Consider the following 22960-nt stretch of genomic DNA (forward strand, 5'->3'; position numbering starts at 1 on the left):
ACTAGATGCTCAATAAATACTAGTTATTTCTTCTCTGTGAGACAGCCACAGAATGAAATACAACCTATTTACTTTACAAAGGAGTTTCTCATGTAACACTGGGTCATTCGCCTTTCCACCTCCTCTCCGCCCTCAGCACTCTGTGGTAGGCAGAATTCTAAGAGGTTCCCCCAAGATTCCCATCTCCTGGTGTACACACCCTGTCTAAACCCAGGATGGTGAGTATGATGGGATAGTCACTCCCGAGATTAGATTGTGTTAGGCTCTACTGTTGGCTTTAAGGGAAATTATCCTGAGTGACCTGACCTAATCAGGTGAGCTCTTAAAAGGGATGGGACTCTCCCTAATAAAAGACGTTTGGAGTGTATGTATCACATGTATTTATTGCCAATCAGCTCTGAAGACACTCTTTAATACATGCTCTCTGTAATAAGCAAATGAATTGCTTTCTCTCCTTTACAGTGAACATGACGTTCAGCTTTTTTAGTAGAGGGAGCTGGAGGGACATTGAGGGCATGGGCTGGAAGTTGGTGGAGTTAGTGTGAGAATATTCTGTGGAGCCTGTACATACTCAGGCCTGGAACACAGTCACACTTTGATCTGGTAACCTCAGCCTGGAAAAAACCTTTCTGCAGTCCTCCTGACAAGGAAACCAGAACCCTTGCAAGGCCTACATGCTCTGAAGGCCTCCCACTTGTACTGGCACAGGGAATCCTGCCACAGACTGCCCACTCTCCCACCTGTACTCTAGCGGGTAGCCCATTGCTTGCCCACCAACTCCAGACCAACTCCAGCCTGGCCAAGCCAATGAATTTCTCTCTGCTATCTGATGCGCTGAACCACATTTTCTCCAACAAAGTCTGATTGCCTTCCAACTTTTGTCTTTCCTTGGGTACTCTCCCTCAGCCCTAGGGTACCATAGTTTCCTTATATCTCATAGTCAGTCTTGTGTTGTAGTTAATAGTAATTATGTTAAACTTCCCCTGTTCAACCTACTGTGTGGTTTCTATCTCCTAACTGAACCCAGATTATTACAGGATGAGAAAGATTTGACACAAAGAGGGGATATTCTCTTTTGTTGGCTTTGAAGATGCAAGGGCCACATGGCAAAGAATGTGACCTCCAGGAGCTGAAAGCAGTCACCAACTAACAGCCAGTAAGGAAAAGGGACCTCAGTCTGACAACCAATTCAAAGGAACTGAATTCTGCCACAGTCACAGGAGCTTAGAAAAGGGCACCATGCTCCAGATGAGAAGGCACAAACTCATTTCCATTAATGTCCCAACCCTCTCTCTAGTTGGGCCCTTTCACTACCATAGGAATATGCCCTATTTTTGTCAGCTCTACACTTGAAATAAACTGAAATAAAGTTTCTTTTCTCGGGATCCCTGGGTGGCACAGCGGTTTGGCGCCTGCCTTTGGCCCAGGGCGTGATCCTGGAGACCTGGGATCAAGTCCCACGTCGGGCTCCTGGTGCATGGAGGCTGCTTCTCCCTCTGCCTGTGTCTCTGCCTCTCTCTCTCTCTCTCTCTCTCTCTCTCTCTCTCTGTGTGTGACTATCATAAATAAATTTAAATTTTTTTAAAAAAATAAATAAATAAAGTTTCTTTTCTCCATACTTTCTATACCAGGATTTCCAGTTCAAAGTCTGTAACAACTCCCTATCTCCCAAATCATAAAGGAAAATATTATAAAGTCAAAGTAAGAAAAGTTTACTTTTTCATATAGCAAATGAGAATATCCTGGGCCTACATTTCTCTCCCAATATAAACAGTCAAGATAGCCAACTATTCTAAACATATCCAAGATAGACATGTAAGCAGTTCTCAGACAAAAAACTTTGAAGTGAAGGGGAGTACCTAGAGAGGAAAATGAAGTGATTATAGGTTTGCTTTCTACATCTTGAGAGTACAGGCTAAACCAGATGAACTTTTACTTTCAGACACTCCCAGGGAATGGGAAACAGTAGACAAAGCCCAAGGCCCACTTAAGGTAGAGCATCTAATATAAATTTCATGCTCCATCTCCCGAAAGCTGAGGTGCCAAAGGGCTATGACTCAAAAAAGGATAAATCGGAACTCCTGAGAGAAGAATGATATGAAAATCTAGTTGATTTTCCTATCAATTTATATTTGAGATAGTTTCTCAAAATATAAACATCAAGAAGGAAGGAGAAAAACACTGCCACTGAAAATTAGCCTATATGAAAGTTTATAAGCATACTACATGGTTTTAAAAAAACCACATAACAAAAAATTTTACTTAATTTGACTCCACACTGGTGATGACCCCTGGCACTTGGCAGAAGCAATGTAAATCTTTTCCAGAAAAGACCACTTTCATAGTAGGCCTCAAAAAAGTCACACACATGAAATTATGAGAAAATGAATAGATGGCAATCATGCATTATTAAATGCATATGGCACCATTGAGTAAGGGGACCAAGGAGAGCAAAGAGTTGATACAGAACTGCAAGGACTTCAGATACTGGAATGACCAGATATGGACTAGAAATAAACTATCTACTATGTTTCAAGAAATAAATTTGAAACACGTACAGGGAATAATGGGAAAGGGATGGAAGGAAGGAAATCAAAACTGTAAAAGCAGCAAAAAGAAGACCTACAGAAATGAAAACTATAAACCTGAAAATAAAGTCAAGTGGTTAAGTTCTGCTCTGGTAAAGCAGAGTGGCTTATACTCATTCTATAGACAGTAATTATAAACTGAACAAAATGTGAAAAATAACTATTTGATAGTACTAAAGAATGTTCAAAAATGGTAGAAACTGGAGAGGATTCAATCCTTAAAGAAAAAAGTCACACCAGGATGCCTGGGTGGCTCAATTTGTTAAGCTTCTGACTCTTGATTTCAACTCAGGTCATGATCTCAGGGTCCTGGGATGAAGTCCTGTGTTGGGCTCTGCACTGGGTGTGGAGTCTGCTTGAGATTTTCTCCCCCTCCCCTGCACACCACTTGTGCACGCATGCATGCTCTGTCTCTGGAAGAAAGAAAAGGAAAGAAGCCACCACAATACCTTTATACAGCATTTCTCCTGAAAACACTGTTCAGTCCAGGTGTAGGGCAAGATAATTGAAGCTCCAGCAAAAAGCTGCAGCATTATTGGCTTGGGTATCAAAACATGAAGTTTAGAGCTGCCAGAGCAGCTGGAAATTAAAAGGTGAGATCTAAAAAGGGAGGTGCCACAAAGGGGAGCCCCAAAGTCTGTGTATAAATTTGCCTTCACCTTGGCTGATCCCTAAACAGTGCATGCTCCAGGAAAATGCCAAGGACTGGAAAACACCAGGAAGTCTGAAAGGATAGACGGGAAATTTCAGCTGCTGCCTACTACCAGAAGAAAGAGTATTCAGAGTCTGAAGTTAGAAGGACTTGCTAAACACCTCATATTTTCCATTGAAATACCAGAACCAGAAGGGGAACACTAAAGGAGAATTCATTCTAATCTAAACACAAAACTGACATAGATCTGCCCCAACAAAGTATAAAACCAACCCTCCCCAAGTTTAAGGTGATCAATTAATAATTTAACTGTTACAACAAAATTTGGCCCTTTCTCAGAGGAACAAAGTAGAATCCAGAGTCTGTCATCTACAATATCCAGTATTTAGTAAAAAATAGTCATCCCCCAAAAAACTAAGAAACATAATCAACAGTCAAGAACAAAGAAATCAACAGAATTCCAAACCATCCAAAATAATACAGATGTTGTCATTAAAAGATAATGACTTTACAGCAGCTATTATAAATCTATTTAAAGCCTAAAAGAAAAACTGGCTGTAAAGAATGAACAGATCGGGAATGTCAAAACATAAATTAAAACTACAAAAAAGAACCAAATGGTAATTCTAGAACTAAAAGTATAATATATGAACTAAAACTCTTTGGATGGGCTTACCAGCAGTTTGGAGATAGCAGAAAAAACAGTCAATGAACCTAAAGACAGACCAACAGAAACTATCCAATCTGAAGAAATAAGAGAAAAATATTGAGGAAAAAAATCAGTCAAACATAGGTGCAGCTGGAGTCTCAGGAGAAAAAGAATACAGCAGGAAAAAAAAAAAAAAAAAAAAAAACAAAAACCCCAGAAAACACATAGGTTGAAATTTTCTCTAATTTGATAGAAAGTATAAACTTACAGATTCAAATAGCTCAGCAAACTCCAATCAGAATAAACTCAAAGAAAATTACACCTACACACATGGTCAAACTGCTGAAAACCAAAGATAAGGAGAAAACATCCAGGGGAAAAAGAATGCGTGAGGAGGAACAATTATTCAAATTACAGCTGAGTTCTCTGCAGAAACAATGGAGGCCAGAAGACAATGGAAGTCTGTAAAGTCAGCTAAAAGAAAAAGAAATCCTGTCAACTCAGAATTCTACATCCAGAAAAACTATCCTTCAAAAAATGAGCATGAAATAAAGACATTATCAGGTAAATGAAAGATTAGTGAAAAAAGAAAAAAAAAAAAAAAAAAGATTAGTGAATTTGTTATCAGCATACCTGTCCCACAAGAAATACTACAGGAAGTTCTTCAGACTAAAGGGGTACCAGATAGAAACTCAGACTAAGGGGATTTCAGAAACTCAAATCTTCAAAAATAAGGAATTCTAGAAAGGGTAAATACGTAGGGCAGCCCGGGTGGCTCAACGGTTTAGTGCGGCCTTCAGTCCAGGGCGTGATCCTGGAGACCCAGGATCGAGGTGCCACATCGGGCTCCCTACGTGGAGCCTGCTTCTCCTTCTGCCTGTGTCTCTGCCCCTTTCTCTCTCTCTCTCTCTCTCTCTCTGTCTCTCATGAATAAATAAATAAAATCTTAAAAAAAAAAAAGGGTAAATATGTGGGCAAATATAAAAAACTTTTTTTCTTAATTTCTTTATAAGACATAGGATCCTCTAAAGTAAAAATTGTAACTCTGTGGTGTCTTGCAACATACACAGATGTAAAATATAACTATAGCACAAATGATGCAGAGTAAAAGGAATTCTATTGTTGCAAACTTGTATTTTATTTGAAGTGGTTCAGTATTAACTAGTTACTCTATGAAAAGTTAACAATGCATATTGTAATTTCTAGAGCAACACTAAAAAGAAAAATATTGAAAGTAGAGCAAAAATGCCCTTAGCAAAATTAAAACAGAATATTAAAAATATTCCATTAACATAAAGCATAAAGAGAGCACAGGACGTAATGAGCCCTGAATGTTATGTAAGACTGATGAATCACTGAACTCTACCTCTGAAAAATAATACACTATATTTTAATTAATTGAATTCATTTTTTAAAGATTTTATTTATTTATTTATTTATTTATTTATTTATTTATTTATTTATTTATTTATTCATGAAAGATACATGGAGAGAGGCAGAAACATAAGCAGAAGAAGAAGCAGGCTCCTTCAGGGAGCCCAATGCAGGACTCAATCCCAGGACCCTGGGGTCACAACCCAAGCCAAACGCAGACGCTCAACCACTGAGCCACCCAGGCATCCCTGTTAATTAACTGAATTTAAGTTAAAAAAATAAAGCATAAAAGAACAGAGGAACAACAACAACAAAAAATAAAACAGATGAAAGAAATAGAAAGCAATTAACAAAATAGTGGACCCAAATCTAGCTATGTCAATACTTACATTAATTTTATATGATATATGAAATATCCAAGTAAAAGGCAAAAGCAGGGACGCCTGGGTGGTTCAGTGGTTGAGTGTTTGCCTTTGGTGTGATCCTGGGTCCAGGGATCAAGTCCCACATCAGGCTCCCTGTGAGGAGCCTGCTGCTTCTCTCCCTATATCTCTGCCTCTCTCATGAATAAATAAGATCTTAAAAAAAAAAAAAAAAAAAAAGGCAAAAGCAGAATAGACAAAAAAAGTAAGATTGAACTATATGCTTTCTGCAAAAAGGCACTTTCTAAATATAAAGACAGATATAACAAACATAAGAAAGGTGGTATGATTCTAAATATCAGACAAAGTAAAAATCAAATCAAGGAGTATTACCAAGGATGAACAGGGATACTTTATAATGATAAAATGTCAATTCATTGGAAAGATAAAACAATCATCAACATGTACGCTCCTAGTAACAGAGCTTCAAAACTTATAAAACAAAAATGAAAAGACGTAAAAAGTAGAAAAATCCACAATAGCTGATGACTTTAACACCTTCTTTCAGTAATTACTAAAAGTGACCAAAAAACTCAATAAAGATATAAAAGATTTGAACTAGGGACACCTGGGCTCAGCGATTAAGCATTTGCCTTTGGCTCAGGGTGTGATCCTGGTCTAAGGATCAAGTCCCATATCGGGCTCCCAGTGAGGAGAAGCCTGCTTCTCCCTCTGGCTCTCTCTGTGTGTCTCTCATGAATAAATAAAATCTTAAACAACAACAAAAAAGATTTGAACTACCCTGACCTGACATTTATAAAACACACCACACTCAGGTGTGAGGTTTAAATTCAACCTCAATTTAAAACAATTGCAAAATATATACAATCTTTTGAAGTGTACATAAAACGATCATCATGATAAACCATTATGCTGGGCCATAAGACAGGCCCCAATTGCAAAACACTGAAATCTTACAGAGTATATCTTCTGATAAGATATCTAGAAAAGCACCAAATATTTAAAAATGAAAAATACAGTGTCATCAAAATTTGTAGGCTGTGGCTAAAGCAATGCTTAAAGTGAATTTTATTGCATTAACTGCTTACATCTAAAAGAGAACAAAGTTTTAAAATCATTTAAGTCTCCACTTTAAGTTAGAGAAAGAGCAAATGAAACCCAAATTCAGGAGAAGGAAGGAAATAAATTAAAAAAAAATCTAAATGAATGGAAATATATACTATGTTCAGGATCAGAAGACTCAGTATTGTTAAAATGTCAGTTCTCTCCAAATTGATATAGATTCATCACAATGCCAACTAAAATCAACAGGCTTTTTGGGGGTAGAAACTGACAAGATGATTCTAAAATGTATATGGCTATTTTAAATAGCCAAATAATCTTAAAGGACAAACATGGAAGACTTCGACTTCTTGACTTCAATATATAACTAAATATTTGAGAGAGTATGGTATTGTGATAAGACTAGATAAAGAGATTAAACAGAAGAGATTATCCAGAAACCGACTCATACATATACGGTCAAGTCATTTTGAACAAAGATGCCAAAGCAATTTAATGGAGAAAAGAAAATCTTTCCAACCAATGACGCAGCAACAAATGAATATTCATAGCATGAAAACAAATCAACAACAATAAAAAAACAAAGCTTGAACCCACCATTCTAGTGCATGTGATCTTTGGAAGCAGTCATGTCTAACTGCTAAAACATCTCTAAGTGCCAACCTAACTGTGGAAAACCTTCAGGTCCAAATCCTCACCCAACAGCAGAAACTGTAAGAACTTAGTTCAACAGATGTCATCTTTGTTTGCCTCATCCCCGCCCCCCCCCCAAAACCTCCCAGGACCATCTATTTATGACCCAATTCCATCCCCAGACTGCTCTGCTCATTTCACTACTTGACCCAACTTCTACTCTTCCCTTTCCTTCACCTTCTCACGGTGTTCTCTGTAACTTGCTCAATGATTCCCCCACTCACTTACATACTTCCTTCTATTCACACACTTCCCATTGCCTTCAGCTTCCCTCTGAGACTCTCTCAAGCAGAAGTTACTCTAATTCCAGATAGCCCAGGCTTTGGCAATGGGGTTAACTTCTTTGCTCCCCTGTGCTGCCTCTAGACAATTCTCTCTCACTCTTGTGAAAACCTGACGTCTCCTTTGGGGTGCATGACGGCAGATTTTACCACCTTCTTATCCCCTCATACACCTTGTGGGAGTTGCCTTCATTTTTTTATTTTTTTAAGATTTATTTATTTGAGGGGGAAGGGGCAGAGGAGAGAATCTCAAGCAGACTCCCTGCTAAAAGTGAAGCCTGACCCTGAGGATCATGACCTGAGTTGAAACCAAGAGTTAGGGGCAGCCTGGGTGGCTCAGCGGTTTAGTGCTGCCTTCAGCCCAGGGTGTGATCCTGGACACCCAGGATCAAGTCCCACATCAGGCTCCCTGCATGGAGCCTGCTTCTCCCTCTGCCTGTGTGTCTCTGCCTCTCTGTGTGTGTGTGTGGGTCTCACATAAATAAATACAATCTTAAAAAAAAAAAAAAAAAAAGAAAACTAGAGTTAGCTGCTCAACTGACTGAACCACCCAAATGCCCCCATCATATGGGAGTTCTAAGCTGAAAGGATTAAAAGCAGAAGGACTTTATATTTCAGGAACAAATGTAATTTGAGTTACCCACTGTTTTCCATTATTGACACCACCACTTCCTTTTATTAGCAGACATCACCAAATGAGATAGGAGACACAAAAAAAACCCCACCAATCTGTGGAGAGACAGAGACAGACACTCCATCTATAAAAATACATTTTCTGAAGGAGCTTCAAAGCTAGAGGTGAAGACAGACACTAACAGCTAACTAAGAGAAGGCCAAATAAAACACAGGCTTCCAGGCACCTGAGTGGTTCAGTCCGTTTAACATCTGCCTTCAGCTCAGGTCAGGATCTCCGGGCCCTGGGATCGAGTCTCGTATCAGGCTCCTTGCTCAGCAAGGAGTCTGCTTCTCCCTCTACTTCCCCCACCTCCCACTTGTGCTCTCTCAAATAAATAAAATCTTTAAAAAAACAAGACAAAACATATGCTTCCTCTGACCAAAGATGGAACGATCTGAACATCAACAAGGACAGGGGATCTCTGGGTGGCTCAGCGGTGTAGCGCCTGCCTTTGGCCTGGGGCGTGATCCCAGAGTTCCGGAATCGAGTTCCGCATTGGGCTCCCTGCATGGAGCCTGCTTCTCCCTCTGCCTGTGTCTCTGCCCTTCTCTCTCTCTCTCTCTCTGTCTCTCTCATAAAATCTTTTAAAAATAAATAAACAAGGACATGAATTATACTGGATTGAAATACATAAAATATGTCTAAATATATCAGATCATAATGATATCAACACAAAACAAAAAATCATTGTTTACCCTTAGAAGGTGCTATGAAACCCAATTCATTATTTTGAAAACTGGTAAGAAAAGAGAAAACCACACATAGAACCTAGCTTCCCTTTATGAACAATTTTCAGTTATCTGAAACTGTTGACAAAATAAATATTTATGTATTCTAGCTAATAAATTACAAATACAGAACATTGTCAATTATGCCACAACATAATTGAGATATTATGTACCCCTAATGAAGCATCAATACCATTTATGAAACAGACTTACCAAAAAAATTCAACCTGAATGTGATCTAACCCCTAAATGATGACCAACTTAGAAGAAACATAGAACAAAGAAGAATGTGTTAATCCCATGGGTATGCAATTAACAAGTACCTCTCTCTGAAGAACTATGGGACAAACAACCAGTTTTTTTCTATTAAAATGTGCAAGAAGAAAAAAAGAAAAATGGAAATGAAACTCATAAAGAGGGACTAGAGAGGCACAACCACCAGCTGCAATGTGTGGTCTTGATAAGCATCTTCATTCTAACTGTAAAATAAACAATGAGGCAACTAGGGGAATTTAAATATATTTGATGATATAAAGGAATTAACTTTCTGTGTGATAACAGTATTGTAGTTAGACATTGAGAAAGAAAGATCATCTTTTAGATATATGCACTGAAATACTTAGAGATAAATTCAAAATAATCTGGGGTAGAGTTGGAGTGTGTGGAGATGAAACAGGATTGGCCATGAGTTGGTTAATTCTTGAAGGTGAGTGAAAGGTAGGTGGACAAATGAAGATGTGTTGTACTATGCCCTCAATTTTATAAATAGCATATAGCAGCTTTTAAAAAGTTAAAAAACAGAAGGTTAAAAAAAACAAACAAACAGAAAATATGCTATAGTAAAGGCCATCCAGCTTGTGGCTACTTGGCTGGAAACCAAAGTGGAAAACCTTGGGAGGTGATCACATCATGTACCCAAACTGGCTCTAGAGCCAGGACCAAAGGCTGGGCTTAGCTGTGGATCTCTGCACACCCTTCTTGGACAAGTCGGGCAAAGTTCCTGTAAGCTGTGTAGGTCCTTATACGATGGGCAGTATTAGGAGGCTGGAGGGGTGGGTGATGGGTACTTGTTTAGGGTCACAGAATAGGGGCCCATGGGAACAAGTAGATAAGGGAACCACTTTGGGAAGTGACTGAGGCTTCTCTGGCTGTGTTTACTCTCTGTCTCCCTTCACTAAAGAGGGCAGGGGAATATGTCCATCTTACTTGTTCACTGCTATTTATCCAGTGTTTGGCACAAAGTAGGCTCTAAATAAATATGTTGAGGGCAGCCCCGGGTGGCTCAGTGGTTTAGCACCTGCCTTCAGCCCAGGGCCTGATCCTTGAGACCCAGGATCAAGTCCCTGCATGGAGCCTGCTTCTCCCTCTGCCTGTGTCTCTGCCTCTCTCTCATTCTGTGTCTCTCATGAATGAATAAATAAAATCTTTAATTAAATAAGTAAGTTGAGTGAATGAACTCTAATAAGAGTCAATAAAACACATGCTACAATAGCCTTGTAAGCAAACTGTGCTTGTAAGCAACTCACACTACTCTCAATTAAAATATTTTAACAGATCAACGACAGTATTACTTTACATTTTTTTGTTGTCTGTTACAAGTTCTCACACACAGCATCTCAATTAAAACCTCACAAAACCATACTACCATGTAATCAGGCCACATACTATTTAGACTAGAAGAACAAAGGACTCCTGACTTTTGGTCAATATTTCTTTTTCTGTATCACTCTGCTAGTAAGATTTACAATTAGTCAAGTGCTAAATAAAGATAAAGCATGTTTTCCAAGAAGCAATTGTATCTTCACGATACTACACTAAATTTCTAATTTAGCCTGAAAATATAAGTTTTGTAACTCTGGGTAAGCTACATTATAATTCAACATTAAAAACTAACCTAAGACCAAGAGAACAGTAAAGCTAATAGGACTCTATGCTTAAGGAACAAAAGTGACCTTGTGCTTCAAAGAGGGAACCAGATGTATAACATTCAGACATTCCTCTGCTGAACTATTAACACAAACTGGTTGTACTGGCAGAGATCCTGATTTTTCAGTGTTCAAACAAGTTACACCCCATGAATCTAACCTTAAACCAGAACAAACTGGAAAGAGAAAAAAACTGCTATAAACCAAAGGCAATTTAAAAGTCCATGAACGTATTTCAAAATGTGACTTTGCTTAGGAAATCCAGTTTGGGTGTGATTTATTTCAAGAGGCATTTTCAAAAAAATATACTTACTAATGCTAAACAGTGAAGTTTTTTTTGAACTTCAAAGTTGTCTTTGAATTTCAAATTTATTACAGAATCCCATCCCTTTGTGGAATAAAGTATTTGGAATTTGAATTCAATTCATTCACCCACATTCCAGCAGATATTTCACTAAATAGGATATATGATCAGGTTTCAAAGAAACAAAAGAAAAAAAAAGAACTTCATAAAGTCTATACTACACAGATCATCTCCCTATATGATGACTTCCAGAAACACTTAATGTTGGAACACTGTGTGTTACCTTTATTAATACACTGATGACAGTATTGATCCACTGTCAACAGAGAAGTCACCGGCATGTCTGCTACAAAGGAAAAAATCTAGACAGTGAGAGGTAAAGACTCACAGATGCTTCTCAACTAGAATCACTAAGACTCAAAGAGACAGAGTTTCCCATCATGTCCAGTTATTCATTTTATACCTGATTGGAAAGGTTTCTTGTTTGTTTTCAAGAAAATATTATGAAAATCAAGCAAATTTCAAAGACAGTGGGAGACCAGAAAGTCAAAAAACATTTCTGCCCCATCTTAATCTCAAGTCATTCTTTGGTGTAGTAATTTTCTCATTTTTAAGACCCTACCACCAACCTTGCTGCTCAGGCAGCAGAGATCTTCAAAGCAATAAAAACAAAGGCCTTTTCAATCACAAGATCACTCCTTGGCTCTTGGACTGAAAAAGAGCTCCCTTGGGATTCCTATAGGAGATTCAGTGGAATAGACTGAAGCTCAATCGCTCTTACTAAAATGAGAAATTGGGAACCCTGGGTGGTGCAACGGTTTGGCGCCTGCCTTTGGCCCAGGGCGCGATCCTGGAGACCCAGGATCGAATCCCACGTCGGGCTCCCGGTGCATGGAGCCTGCTTCTCCCTCTGCCTATGTCTCTGCCTCTCTCTCTCTCTCTGTGACTATCATAAATAAATAAAAATTAAAACAAACTAAAATGAGAAATTTTTGAGGATGTATGTACTACTTCTTTACTCTTTAAGGCCAAACACAGCTAGTATTAAGAATTCTCTCCATATGCTATGTCAGACTTCCATTCTGGAAGCCGAACTCTATCACCTGAAAAAGTTACCTTTCTAAGTAGAAAAAAACAGTAAACGAGCCAATTGTAGAACATCTAAGCCCTTGTGTTGAGGCAGTCAAACAACACCATCATCACTTAGCACTACACTGTATTCTGATTCAGTTTTAAATGCTTCAAATTGCACACAAACAAGTGACTGAAGGATTGGCCACCTACCTAAAATTCATAGTAATAACTTTTTGTCAGGGGCAGATTTTGATCTATGCCAACAACTAGAATTGGCTCATCCCCACAAACCTCTTAGAAAAACCTTAGCCAGCACCTGGCTGGCTCAGTGGTTGAGCATCTGCCTTCGGCTCAGGTCATGATCCCAGGGTCCTGGGATCGAGTTCTACATCAGGCTCCCCAGAGGGAGCCTGCTTCTCCCTCTGCCTCTGTCTCTCCGTGTCTCTCATGAATACATAAATAAAATCTTAAAAAAAAAATGGTCTCGGGAAGCTATACAGCTCTCTTTAAGAAAGGAGAACCACTGGTTCTAAACTCTAAAAAGAAATCCATAAAAGGATGAATTTTATGGTATGCAAAATAGATCTCAATAAGAAGAAAGAAAGAAAGAAAGAAAGAAAGAAAGAGAAAGAAAGAAAGAAAGAAAGAAAGAGAGAAAAAGAAAGAAAGAAAAAAAAGAAAGAAAGAAAAAAAAAAAGAAAGAAAGAAGAAGAAAGAGGGAGGGAGGGAGGGGGAGGGAGGGAGGAAGGAAGGAAGGAAGGAAGGAAGGAAAGGAAGGAAGGAAGGAAGGAGCCTTTGTATAGTTCGAAGTGGCTATCCTTTCCACAAACTGATTGACACTCAGTTTTTTTTCTGGGGCTTGACTTGTTCCATTCTTCGGGGAAGGGAAGAATGCAGACAAGAACTGGAAACCTTTACAATAGCTCAACTACAGTTCTGTCATTTCTGATACTCATGAGGATTAAGAACGGTATTCCAAAAATACATGTTGAAGAGTTAATTTACATATCTTAAAATAGTTTTCAACCAACAGTTTGCAAACTATATAACCTATTCTAATGTGTTAATTATCATATATCGATATGGCATATGACTGTTAGAGAAATTGCCTTTTTCATTACAATTCTAGCTCAACTTCTGTTCATCAGATAAATAAAGTCATAATAAAGACTAGCTTTATTAGCTTTACAGTGATATTTAAATGAAATGAGTACACCTAAATTCTTCCCAATAGTAAAATATAAAGTAGTACAAAGGCAATTTCCAGCTAATTATATAAGATTTAAATTTGTGCCAGATAACTTACACTTATATTGCCAGAAAAAGAGAGCATCTGTAGAAGTTTTTATGTAAATGTATTGAACACAAAAAAAGTGTGCTCTTTCCCATCTTAGGATACTATTTCTAGATGTTACATAAGGAATAAGCTCAAATGATACAAAACTGTAAAGTTTCACAATAATCATGTTCCACGAATTTATTCTTTAATCACGCACATTATAAATACCAAGAGTAATTTCCTATTACCTTGGGAAAAAAAAAAACAAAACTACTTTTGACATACTTACAAGAGATAGCAGCAAACTGAACAGGTTACCAACATGGTGATGATAACTCTAAAAACAAACAAACAAGCATCATTAGATAACCAGCAAACTAAGCAGACATTGTCGGATGGCTTAAGCCTCCTTCCCAAATTATCAAACTGGTAAGGTCTGTGCACCAAGAAAAGGGAACTGAATCTGCTCAAACACCAACAGACTGCACTCAGAAGTTTAAGTAATTAATATTTGTATTTAAAGGGATATGTAAAAAAAAGGGGGGGGGGGATATGTATTGAGGCCGCGGCTTAGATAACTAGTCCAAACCCCCTACAAATGAACACAAAAGGCCACACCGACAATTAGTTTTGACACCTAAGAAAACTACCAACTTGGTAGTTTTCTCTGACACTGTACTTGTAAAAATTTAACTTTCTAGGAGCACCTGGATGACTCAGTTGGTAAAGCATGCGACTCTTGATCTTGGGATCGTGAGTTCAAGTCCCACATTGGGGACAGAGATTACTAAAAATAAGCTTTAAAAAAAAGGCAGAACTGCATAGACTTACAATGAAAACGAGATGATTCCTTCAAAAAAATATATGTATATATATAACTTTCCAATGTTGACCTCTCCCCATCTCTATTCCTGTCTGAAAAAAGTTAAACGTGGATCTCTGAGCAGCTGAATCTCAATATTTAAAAAATTGAATTCATGGTATCCTCTCCCCATTTCTCTTTCCAAAGACTCCTCTTCCCAATTTCCTATTCCCCAGAGGAAACTGTCATTTTTCACCTATCTGACCCACTCCTCAAATCTCTCATCATTATGTTCACACCTCCTATGTACCTTTAGTCATCAAACGCTAGCAGATTCAAAACGTTCTTCCTTCCTTTTCATCCTATCACAATCACCTCAGAGTCATCTTTCTAAAATAAACTTTCATCACATCATACTCTGAAGTTGAACACCTTTCAATGCTCTCCATCCTCCATAGGAATAATTTCCAAAGAGGGGGTCTCCACATCCTACAGAGGAAGCAAGACTATCTCCTAGAATGCAAGTAGCAAATATCAGAATTCCTGTCTTTATTTTCAATTCATCCTTTATAAGTTATGTGTGTGCTCATGTACTTTCTGTGGTTAATACTGACACATCCGTTCACTCAGTAGATTTTCAATGAGTATCCAGTATGTACCAGACTCTGGGGAAAAAGTAAACAAAACGGATGAAAACCCCTGCCCTGGTGAAGTTCACAGGATCATAAGGGAAAACAAACGACAACAAACAAGATGAACATTAAACAAAAACTATTTACTTATGTATCATTAGTCTGGCAGGTGGTCAGTAAGTGCTAATGGAGAGGGGAAAAAAGCAAGAAAGGAGGATAAGGGTATACAGGGGTTGGAGGCTATGCTTTCAATTTTAAAGAGGGTAGTCAATTGGGGCACCTGGGTGGCTCAGTCTGTTTATATGACTGCCTTGGGCTCAGGTCATCTTGGGATCCTGGGATGGAGCCCTAAGTCAGGCCCTCTGCTCTGAGGCAAGTCTGCTTCTCCCTCTGCCTCTCCCTCTGTGATCTCTCCCACTCTCACTTTGTCAAAAAACAAAACAAACCAAAACAACCTTCAAAGACAGCAGTCAGGAAAGGACTTGCTGAGGACATGGCAAGTGAGTCCAGACCTCTGGACAGGGGAAAGAGCAAATGCAAAGGCTCTATGGTACCAGCAGTTAAGAGAGGACAGAGGCCAATGTGGCTGAGCAGAGCGAGAGGAGCCTAGTAGTAAGTGAGGTCGGGGAAGGGGAGAATACAGACAAGAATTGGAAACACCTTTAAAACAGTTCAATTGTAGTTCTGCCATTTCTGACGCTCATGAGGATGAAGTGCAATCTCTGAAAGGAAAAGAGAAGCTATTTGGAGGGATATGAGCACAGGACTGACAAAATCTGATTCAGATTCTAAGAGGACCTCTGTAGAGGAGAAACAAACTGGGGGAGGAGAGGCAGAGGGAGAAGCTGTGAAACCAGTCTGGGGGTGGAGTTGGGGGTGTGGACTGCAATACTTCATGGACCAGGCTGGTAGTATTGTAGGTAGTGAGAACTGGACAGACAGACTCTGGATATATTCTGAAGCAACATTCTTCAAAATATCTAACTTATACATTATGCTTATAATACACAAATAAGTATGCACGTGAGTTTGTGCTACAAAACTTTGACAGCTGCATAATAAAAAATGCTTGAAGAGCTACACAATCAAGTCCAGCTCCTTCCTGGTCATCAGTTCCCTCCACTCATCCTCACCACTGTCCACTTTCAAACAGCAAACTTCCACTCCCGAAAGCAGTTGGCCTCACTGTCAACCAAAACACATCAGGTTTACTCTTCTCCATTCTGAGCTTTTGCACATTTTCCTCCATTCCTCTGCCTCGACCTGGAATCCTGTCTTCTGTCTCCCCCAAGGACCACCTCAGACAGCTGAAACTGCTGAGGCTATTTTTTTGTTACCTGCTTCCCAGTTTCATATAAAAAGCCCCCTCATTAAACTATCACCACCAGTCAGGCTGGCTAAGTCGGAAGAGCTTGATCTCTGGGATCATGAGTTTGAGCCCCACACTAGGAATAGAGATTACCTAAATAAATAAATAAACTTAAACCGAAATAAAAAATAAAATATCCCCTCCAAATATGCCACTTACTATTTGGGGTGAAGTGTCATGATGAATGCAATTTACTTTCAAACGGTTTAGCAAGATTATATATGTGTATATATACACATGTACACAAACACATATTCACACATAAAAAAGCAAATATAAATGTGTTGACAATTATTATATCTAAGCAGTGGAATACACACTCTTACTATTCTTTCTGCCTTGCTGTATGTTTGAAAATATTCTGTATGCTTGAAAAAACAGGAGCTGACTCAATTCCCTGTGATCTAGCTCCATCCCATGCCCCACATCTACCCCTAAAGGAGCCACTGTGAAAAAAATCTGAAGCTTTCAGACCATCTGTGGATTCCTAAAGAGAGGGAAATCATGAAAAAAATGGTCAGGAAAGCTGATTCCAAACACAAACTGTTTTTTATCTGGCCCATTTTCAGTTATAAAAAAGAGTAAGAGTAAGGTGTTTTCTTTAGGTTACAGAGAGATTTTTCTGCACTCTGGTGTGTGTGGACCTTGCAGGGTATAGGATTTAACATCAAAATCTCTTCTTCCCTTGCCACACAGTACCTTTACTTAATCTATCTCTCTTTTTTTAAGAGTTTATTTATTTATTCATGAGTAACACAAAGAGAGGCAGAGACATAGGCAGAGGAGGGAGAAGCAGGCTCCCTGTGAGGAGCGCAATGCAGGACTCAATCCCAGGACCCTGGGATCACCACCTTGGCCACAGGCAGACACTCAACCACTGAGCCACCCAGGTGCCCCTACTTATCTCTTTAATCAAAATGTTTTTAATCCTTTAAATCAGAATTGTTCTGATTAAAAATTCACCTAGTCCTTGAAGCAATTAAGTTCCTTCATGTATTAAAAAACACTTTCAAAGCCTTTCAGGAGATAAAGAGGAACTAGTATTAATGCAGTACTAGTATTTCTTTCCACCTTACAATGAGGAAAGGGAACACTGAAAAGTTAATTGTTCAAGGTCACAGGGATCATCCAGCTTGGAGCAGTGTTTCTCAAAGTGTAATACAGTAATTCCTAGGAGACATTTTGTGTTTTAAGAACTGCTCAATCCTGCCAAGAGCAGGAAATAAAAGGATTAGGGTAGAGGCTGTGAATTAGACCCAGATAATTTATCATTGGCCCGTCAAACCTGAATCATGACACTAGAGTTGGAAACTGAGTAGTCCATGTATTACAGGAGACATTTCATTACACTGGAAAACAGCAGTGGCATCAAGTCCCAAGGCTAGGTAGGCATGGTGGGTCCCAAATCAGGGTCTTTAAGAAAGGAGTGGTCAATGTTACAAGCACATCAAAAATGCTTTCCTGAGTATTTAGAGTGGAAAAGCAGACAGTAGGGTAATGAAACAGTTGAAGATAGAAACAACAAAGTATTTTGTTGGTCTCTAACTCCAGTAGGAGAAAGATGTCTAAGAAATTCAATTTGGTTAATACAAATTGATTTAATAACCCTAGAATTGTAACACTCTGCATCATCTGTTATAGTCTAGAGAGATGACCCTCTATAACTGATGTTACTGGGAGGAGAGGAGGGGAAATCGAATGCTACCAAATGATAGAAATTCATCTACCGTTTTTCCTTTTTAAACAAGGTGTGTTTTACTTTCAAGCTAGATAGAAGTACCAAGTCTAATACAAGTGTATTCCAGACAGCAAAAGGAGTTTAGGTCACAAAATATTAAGGAAGTGATAGCATTTTATTTCCCCTAATAAAATAGAATTATCCACTCAATGGGTATTTACTGAATGAATGCCTACTATGCATCTATGCATGCTGCATAGGCCACCAATTTGTTGGTGCTTGGCGAAGCTCCAACTTAGCCTAAGTTTCACTCCACATGATCTCGGGATGAGAAAAAATGACTAAAAGGCAAAAGAGGAACCAGAAGGAGGCTGTTCCAAAGCTCCTTTGAAGACAAGGCTCTATCTCATACTACAATAGAAAAGATTTACTTAACAAAATAGAGCTCTATTTAGCCAAGAAGTCTAGGTTTTAGTCAATCATTCTAAGAACTTGGTACACTCGCATACAAGCGCAGAACCACCCTCAAAAGGTATGACGCAGGGGCTTCTAAACAATACCTCCCGCCCTTCGGTAATTAATCTCGCTTTAGATCAGGCCCCAACTACCTGGCGCCCACTAGATGCAAGGCCTGGGCTCCGCGCTGCTGCACAAGCTTGTGTCCCCTGCAACTGCGACATGTGGGGCACAGAGGGCAAGTTCTGTCTTATTTGATCCTTTCCTTTAAAGTTTAGGCGTCATTTGAGCGGAGGGCAGGGCTAAGGGGGTGAAAGCCATTTAGAAGAGACCACACTTCTCCCTGAGTCGGTATAAACCCGTTTCCCACGCACCCTCCCCAGACAGGCCCGTGGTGAGAAAAAAAAAATCCCCCTGAAACCCCTTCCCAAGGAGGGTCCGTCGGGAGTCAGCGTCCTCCCCCTCGGCCCGGGGAACAAAGAGCTGCCGCCGTAGGAAGCCGGGGGTCTGCAGGCGGTCGGGGACCACCCCGCGAGGTCTCTGACCCGGGCAGGTCGCCCCCGCCCCGGGCCGTCCTCGCCGCGCGTCCTTCCCAAGGCGGGCCCCTAGCGCACTTACCCCCGGTTGGGACCCTTAGGGATAAACCAGGGCACGCAGAAGCCGACGAAGCCCCAGAACACGCTCATCACGATGAGAGGCACCGTGAGGCCGTTGTACGCCATGGCTGCCGCGGAGGCGCGAGCCCCTGCCCAGCCGCCTCGCTTCGGTCCCACCCGGAAGTGTCAACACCGGGCCGCGTGACCAGCGCGCAGACCCGCCTCCACGCCCCACGTGACTCCGCGCCGGACTCCGCCCCCGCCCCCCCCCCCCCCCCCCATCCCGGGCCCCCTGGTCTTGGACTGTGGTTGCCGCGTGCGGTAGCCTGTTTGCTTACTTACCTCGAGTGACCACCAGCTTTCTTCATTAAGCAGAATGGACTCCGGGATGAGATGGGAAGTCGGACCTATACTCGGTAACATCTGCTCCACCTCCAAACATGATCCCAAACTTTCACCTGGCCGGTATGCGGGATATAGAGGGTCATCGTGTCCGTCTAAGCAGAAATTCTGCCGTCCTGAAGTTCCAGTCCAAGCGCTGCCTTCTCCAAAACCGGTTTCATTCTGTTGGTGCGTCCCTTGTGGCCGTGTATCGTAGCCAACCCTCTACTGGAGAGCAAACTCCCCGAGGACAGGCCCTGTTTAACGGATCCTTGCTCCTCGGGAGTACTTATACATACAATGTGTTCGATAAACACATGTACAACTGAACTGAGTGACAAGGGGTGAGGTCGGCCAGAACTAAGAGAAAAAAGTCTCCTTTCTATTTTTTTCTTAATTTATTTTTGATTGTGGTAAAATATACATAAAATTCACCATCTTCGCCACGAAGTGTAAAGTCAGAGAGTATTGACTATATGCATGTTGTTGAGTCCCCAATCTCCACAACTTTTTCATGCCCATAAAACAACTCCTCCTTGTCCCTTCCCCAAGCTCCGGCAACCCCCGTTCTACCTTCTGTTAAGTTTGACTACTCTAGATACCTGATAGAAGTGGAATCATACAATATTTTTCCTTTTGTGACCGCCTTGATTCACTTAGCATAATACTCTCAAGCTTGATTCCCGTTGCAGCCTTTTTAAGGCTGAATAACATTCTACTGTATGTTATATGCCACATTTAGTTTCTTCATTCATCTGGAGATGGACATTTGAGTCGCTTCCACTTTAGCTATTGCAGATTTGTTTCCCCTATTTCTTAAATAAAGGCAAATATTTTAAGCTGATGCCATTAACCTTCGCCTGGCCTTCCTGGCAACTTCTTTAAAAACCAGGTGTTGGGGAGCCCAGGGATGTGGCCGTTTAGACACCAGTTTTGTGTAAATCTGTTTCATCCTCTGTGAAATGAGAAAATCCCCACCTTTGCTATCATAGCTGTGGGCTAGTATTGACCAATAGCTCCCTCTATCAGTCAATCTGTCAAAAACATTTTATCACACATTCCAAGTAAGAACTGGTGTCCAAGGCCAGGGAACTAAAAGATTCAGTAGAATGAAGAAATACTCTCCCCCTTCAAGGCACTTAAAGTCTACTTCAGGAAATGTCAGTATGGCTCAAGGACCCCAGGGGAGTCCCTGGGACTCTCCCAGCAGGTCTGTAAGGGCCTCTCTGTTTTTTATTTTATTTTATTTTATTTTATTTTATTTTATTTATTTATGATAGTCACAGAGAGAGAGAGAGAGAGAGGCAGAGACATAGACAGAGGGAGAAGCAGGCTCCACGCAGGGAGCCCGACATGGGACTCGATCCCGGGTCTCCAGGATCGCGCCCTGGGCCAAAGGCAGGCGCCAAACCGCTGCACCACCCAGGGATCCGGGCCTCTCTGTTCTAACTACCAATCTGTGTGAAGCTGAATTATCCATAGTCCATATTTGCTTTACCCAAATATGTTGCAACAGATTGAATGCATAAGTATTATTTAGGATCCATTTGTCTTCTATATTGAGCCAGACATTAAGGAATTTTGCAGAAATGTAATACTATGTTGTTCTTCCCACTATATTTTTCAATTTGGAAAAAAGTTATTTCCCAATAAATGTTATTTCTGTTAATGTATTACAGGTTGATCATTGTTATTTTAAAATGAATCTAAAATGAATGTTAAATTTTTGGTCTAATTTATAATATGGTAAATTATATTATTGATAGAACCCACATAAAAGTTAGATTTTGGGGGATCCCTGGGTGGCTCAGCGGTTTAGCACCTGCCTTTGGCCCAGGGCGCGATCCTGGAGTCCCGGGATCGAGTCCTGCATCGGGCTCCTGGCGTGGAGCCTGCTTCTCCCTCCTCCTGTGTCTCTGCCTCTCTCTCTCTCTCTCTCTCTATCATAAATAAATAAATCTTTTTTTAAAAAAAGTTAGATTTTGGGTTCACAATAATTTTTAAATGTGTAAACAGGAAAAGTCTGAGATCAACTCCTAGAGGAAAAACCTCCAAGGCAACCCCAAAAGGATAAAACAAGTAAGAACTGACTGAAATGCTACAGTGTAACCCCACTAATCCCCTTTCCTAAGCTCAGGCCTATAAATAAAAACAGGCATGCAGGGATCCCTGGGTGGTGCAGCGGTTTGGCGCCTGCCTTTGGCCCAGGGCCCGATCCGGGAGACCCTGGATCGAATCCCACGTCGGGCTCCCGGTGCATGGAGCCTGTTTCTCCCTCTGCCTGTGTCTCTGCCTCTCTCTCTCTCTCTCTGTGACTATCATAAATAAATAAAAATAAATAAATAAATAAATAAAAATAAAAACAGGCATGCAGAGTCCAAGCTGATCTGGAAACCTGGAAGTTAGTGGAGAAGCTGAAAACTCCAGCATGCTTTATTTTTTATTTTTTTTTTTTTTTTTAAATTTATTTATGATAGTCATACAGAGAGAGAGAGAGAGGCAGAGACATAGGCAGAGGGAGAAGAAGCAGGCTCCATGCACCGGGAGCCTGACGTGGGATTTGATCCCGGGTCTCCAGGATCACGCCCTGGGCCAAAGGCAGGCGCCAAACCGCTGTGCCACCCAGGGATCCCTCCAGCATGCTTTAAAACTCATTTGCTCAGCACGTCTGTATGGAACATGCCCTGCAGGTGACCACCATTCATTTCTTGAGTGACAGCTATATGCCATTGAACCATGTGCTTTGAACTACCTCTCATTCAATATTCACAACACCTATCATGTTAAGATCATCTTACCTACTAGGAGAGGCTCAGATTTGTAACTTGCCCAAAGTCTGTTTTAAGTAACAGAACTGGGATCTAAATGCAGGTCTTCATAACTCGCATTCTTCCCACGAACCCATCCTGCCTATTTCAGACAGTAAGACAACCAAAAAAACCCCTAAGTTATGCACAGCTTAACAAGACAGAGACATCTGATTCATAAGGTGAGACCTGTGAAAGCCTATTCTTGAACTTGCTGCTCTCCTGCTAGGGGTAGGCTAGGATGTGGTTGACAAGTTATTTCTGAAGGCCAAAGATTATTTTATTTAATATTTGTGCATGCTTATAAATATGGTGTTCAAGCAGTAAATCAACTTTATATTATAGAGCTGTTTATACTTGGATGACCTGCCTTTCTCATGAAGACTTCTTCATGGATCAGACTTTTAGTAAGCACCAAGTCATATATGCATAGACTATTTCCGGAAAAAATACAAAAGGAACTGGAAACAGTGACTGCTTCTGGGGATAACCGAGTAACCAAGAATCACAGTGACAAGGAAACTTACTCTTCACTACGTAACTTTTATACCCTTTTATGTTGTACCCTATG

At 40.3% G+C, this 22960-nt stretch overlaps 1 protein-coding gene across 1 annotated transcript in view; it reads right to left on the minus strand.

Moving 5' to 3' along the window:
- The window catches only part of ATP6V0E1 (ATPase H+ transporting V0 subunit e1), a 31937-nt gene extending 12577 nt beyond the window's left edge, over nucleotides 1-19360 (minus strand). Inside the window, 2 exon segments of the mRNA NM_001003128.1 lie at nucleotides 13958-14005; nucleotides 19224-19360. Coding sequence (NP_001003128.1) covers nucleotides 13958-14005; nucleotides 19224-19327 — 152 coding nt within the window. The 5' untranslated portion in view covers nucleotides 19328-19360.
- Between the last annotated feature and the right edge of the window lie 3600 nt (nucleotides 19361-22960).

The sequence above is a fragment of the Canis lupus genome, chromosome 4 (genome assembly GCF_011100685.1).
Source record: "Canis lupus familiaris isolate Mischka breed German Shepherd chromosome 4, alternate assembly UU_Cfam_GSD_1.0, whole genome shotgun sequence".
Classification (NCBI taxonomy): domain Eukaryota; kingdom Metazoa; phylum Chordata; class Mammalia; order Carnivora; family Canidae; genus Canis; species Canis lupus.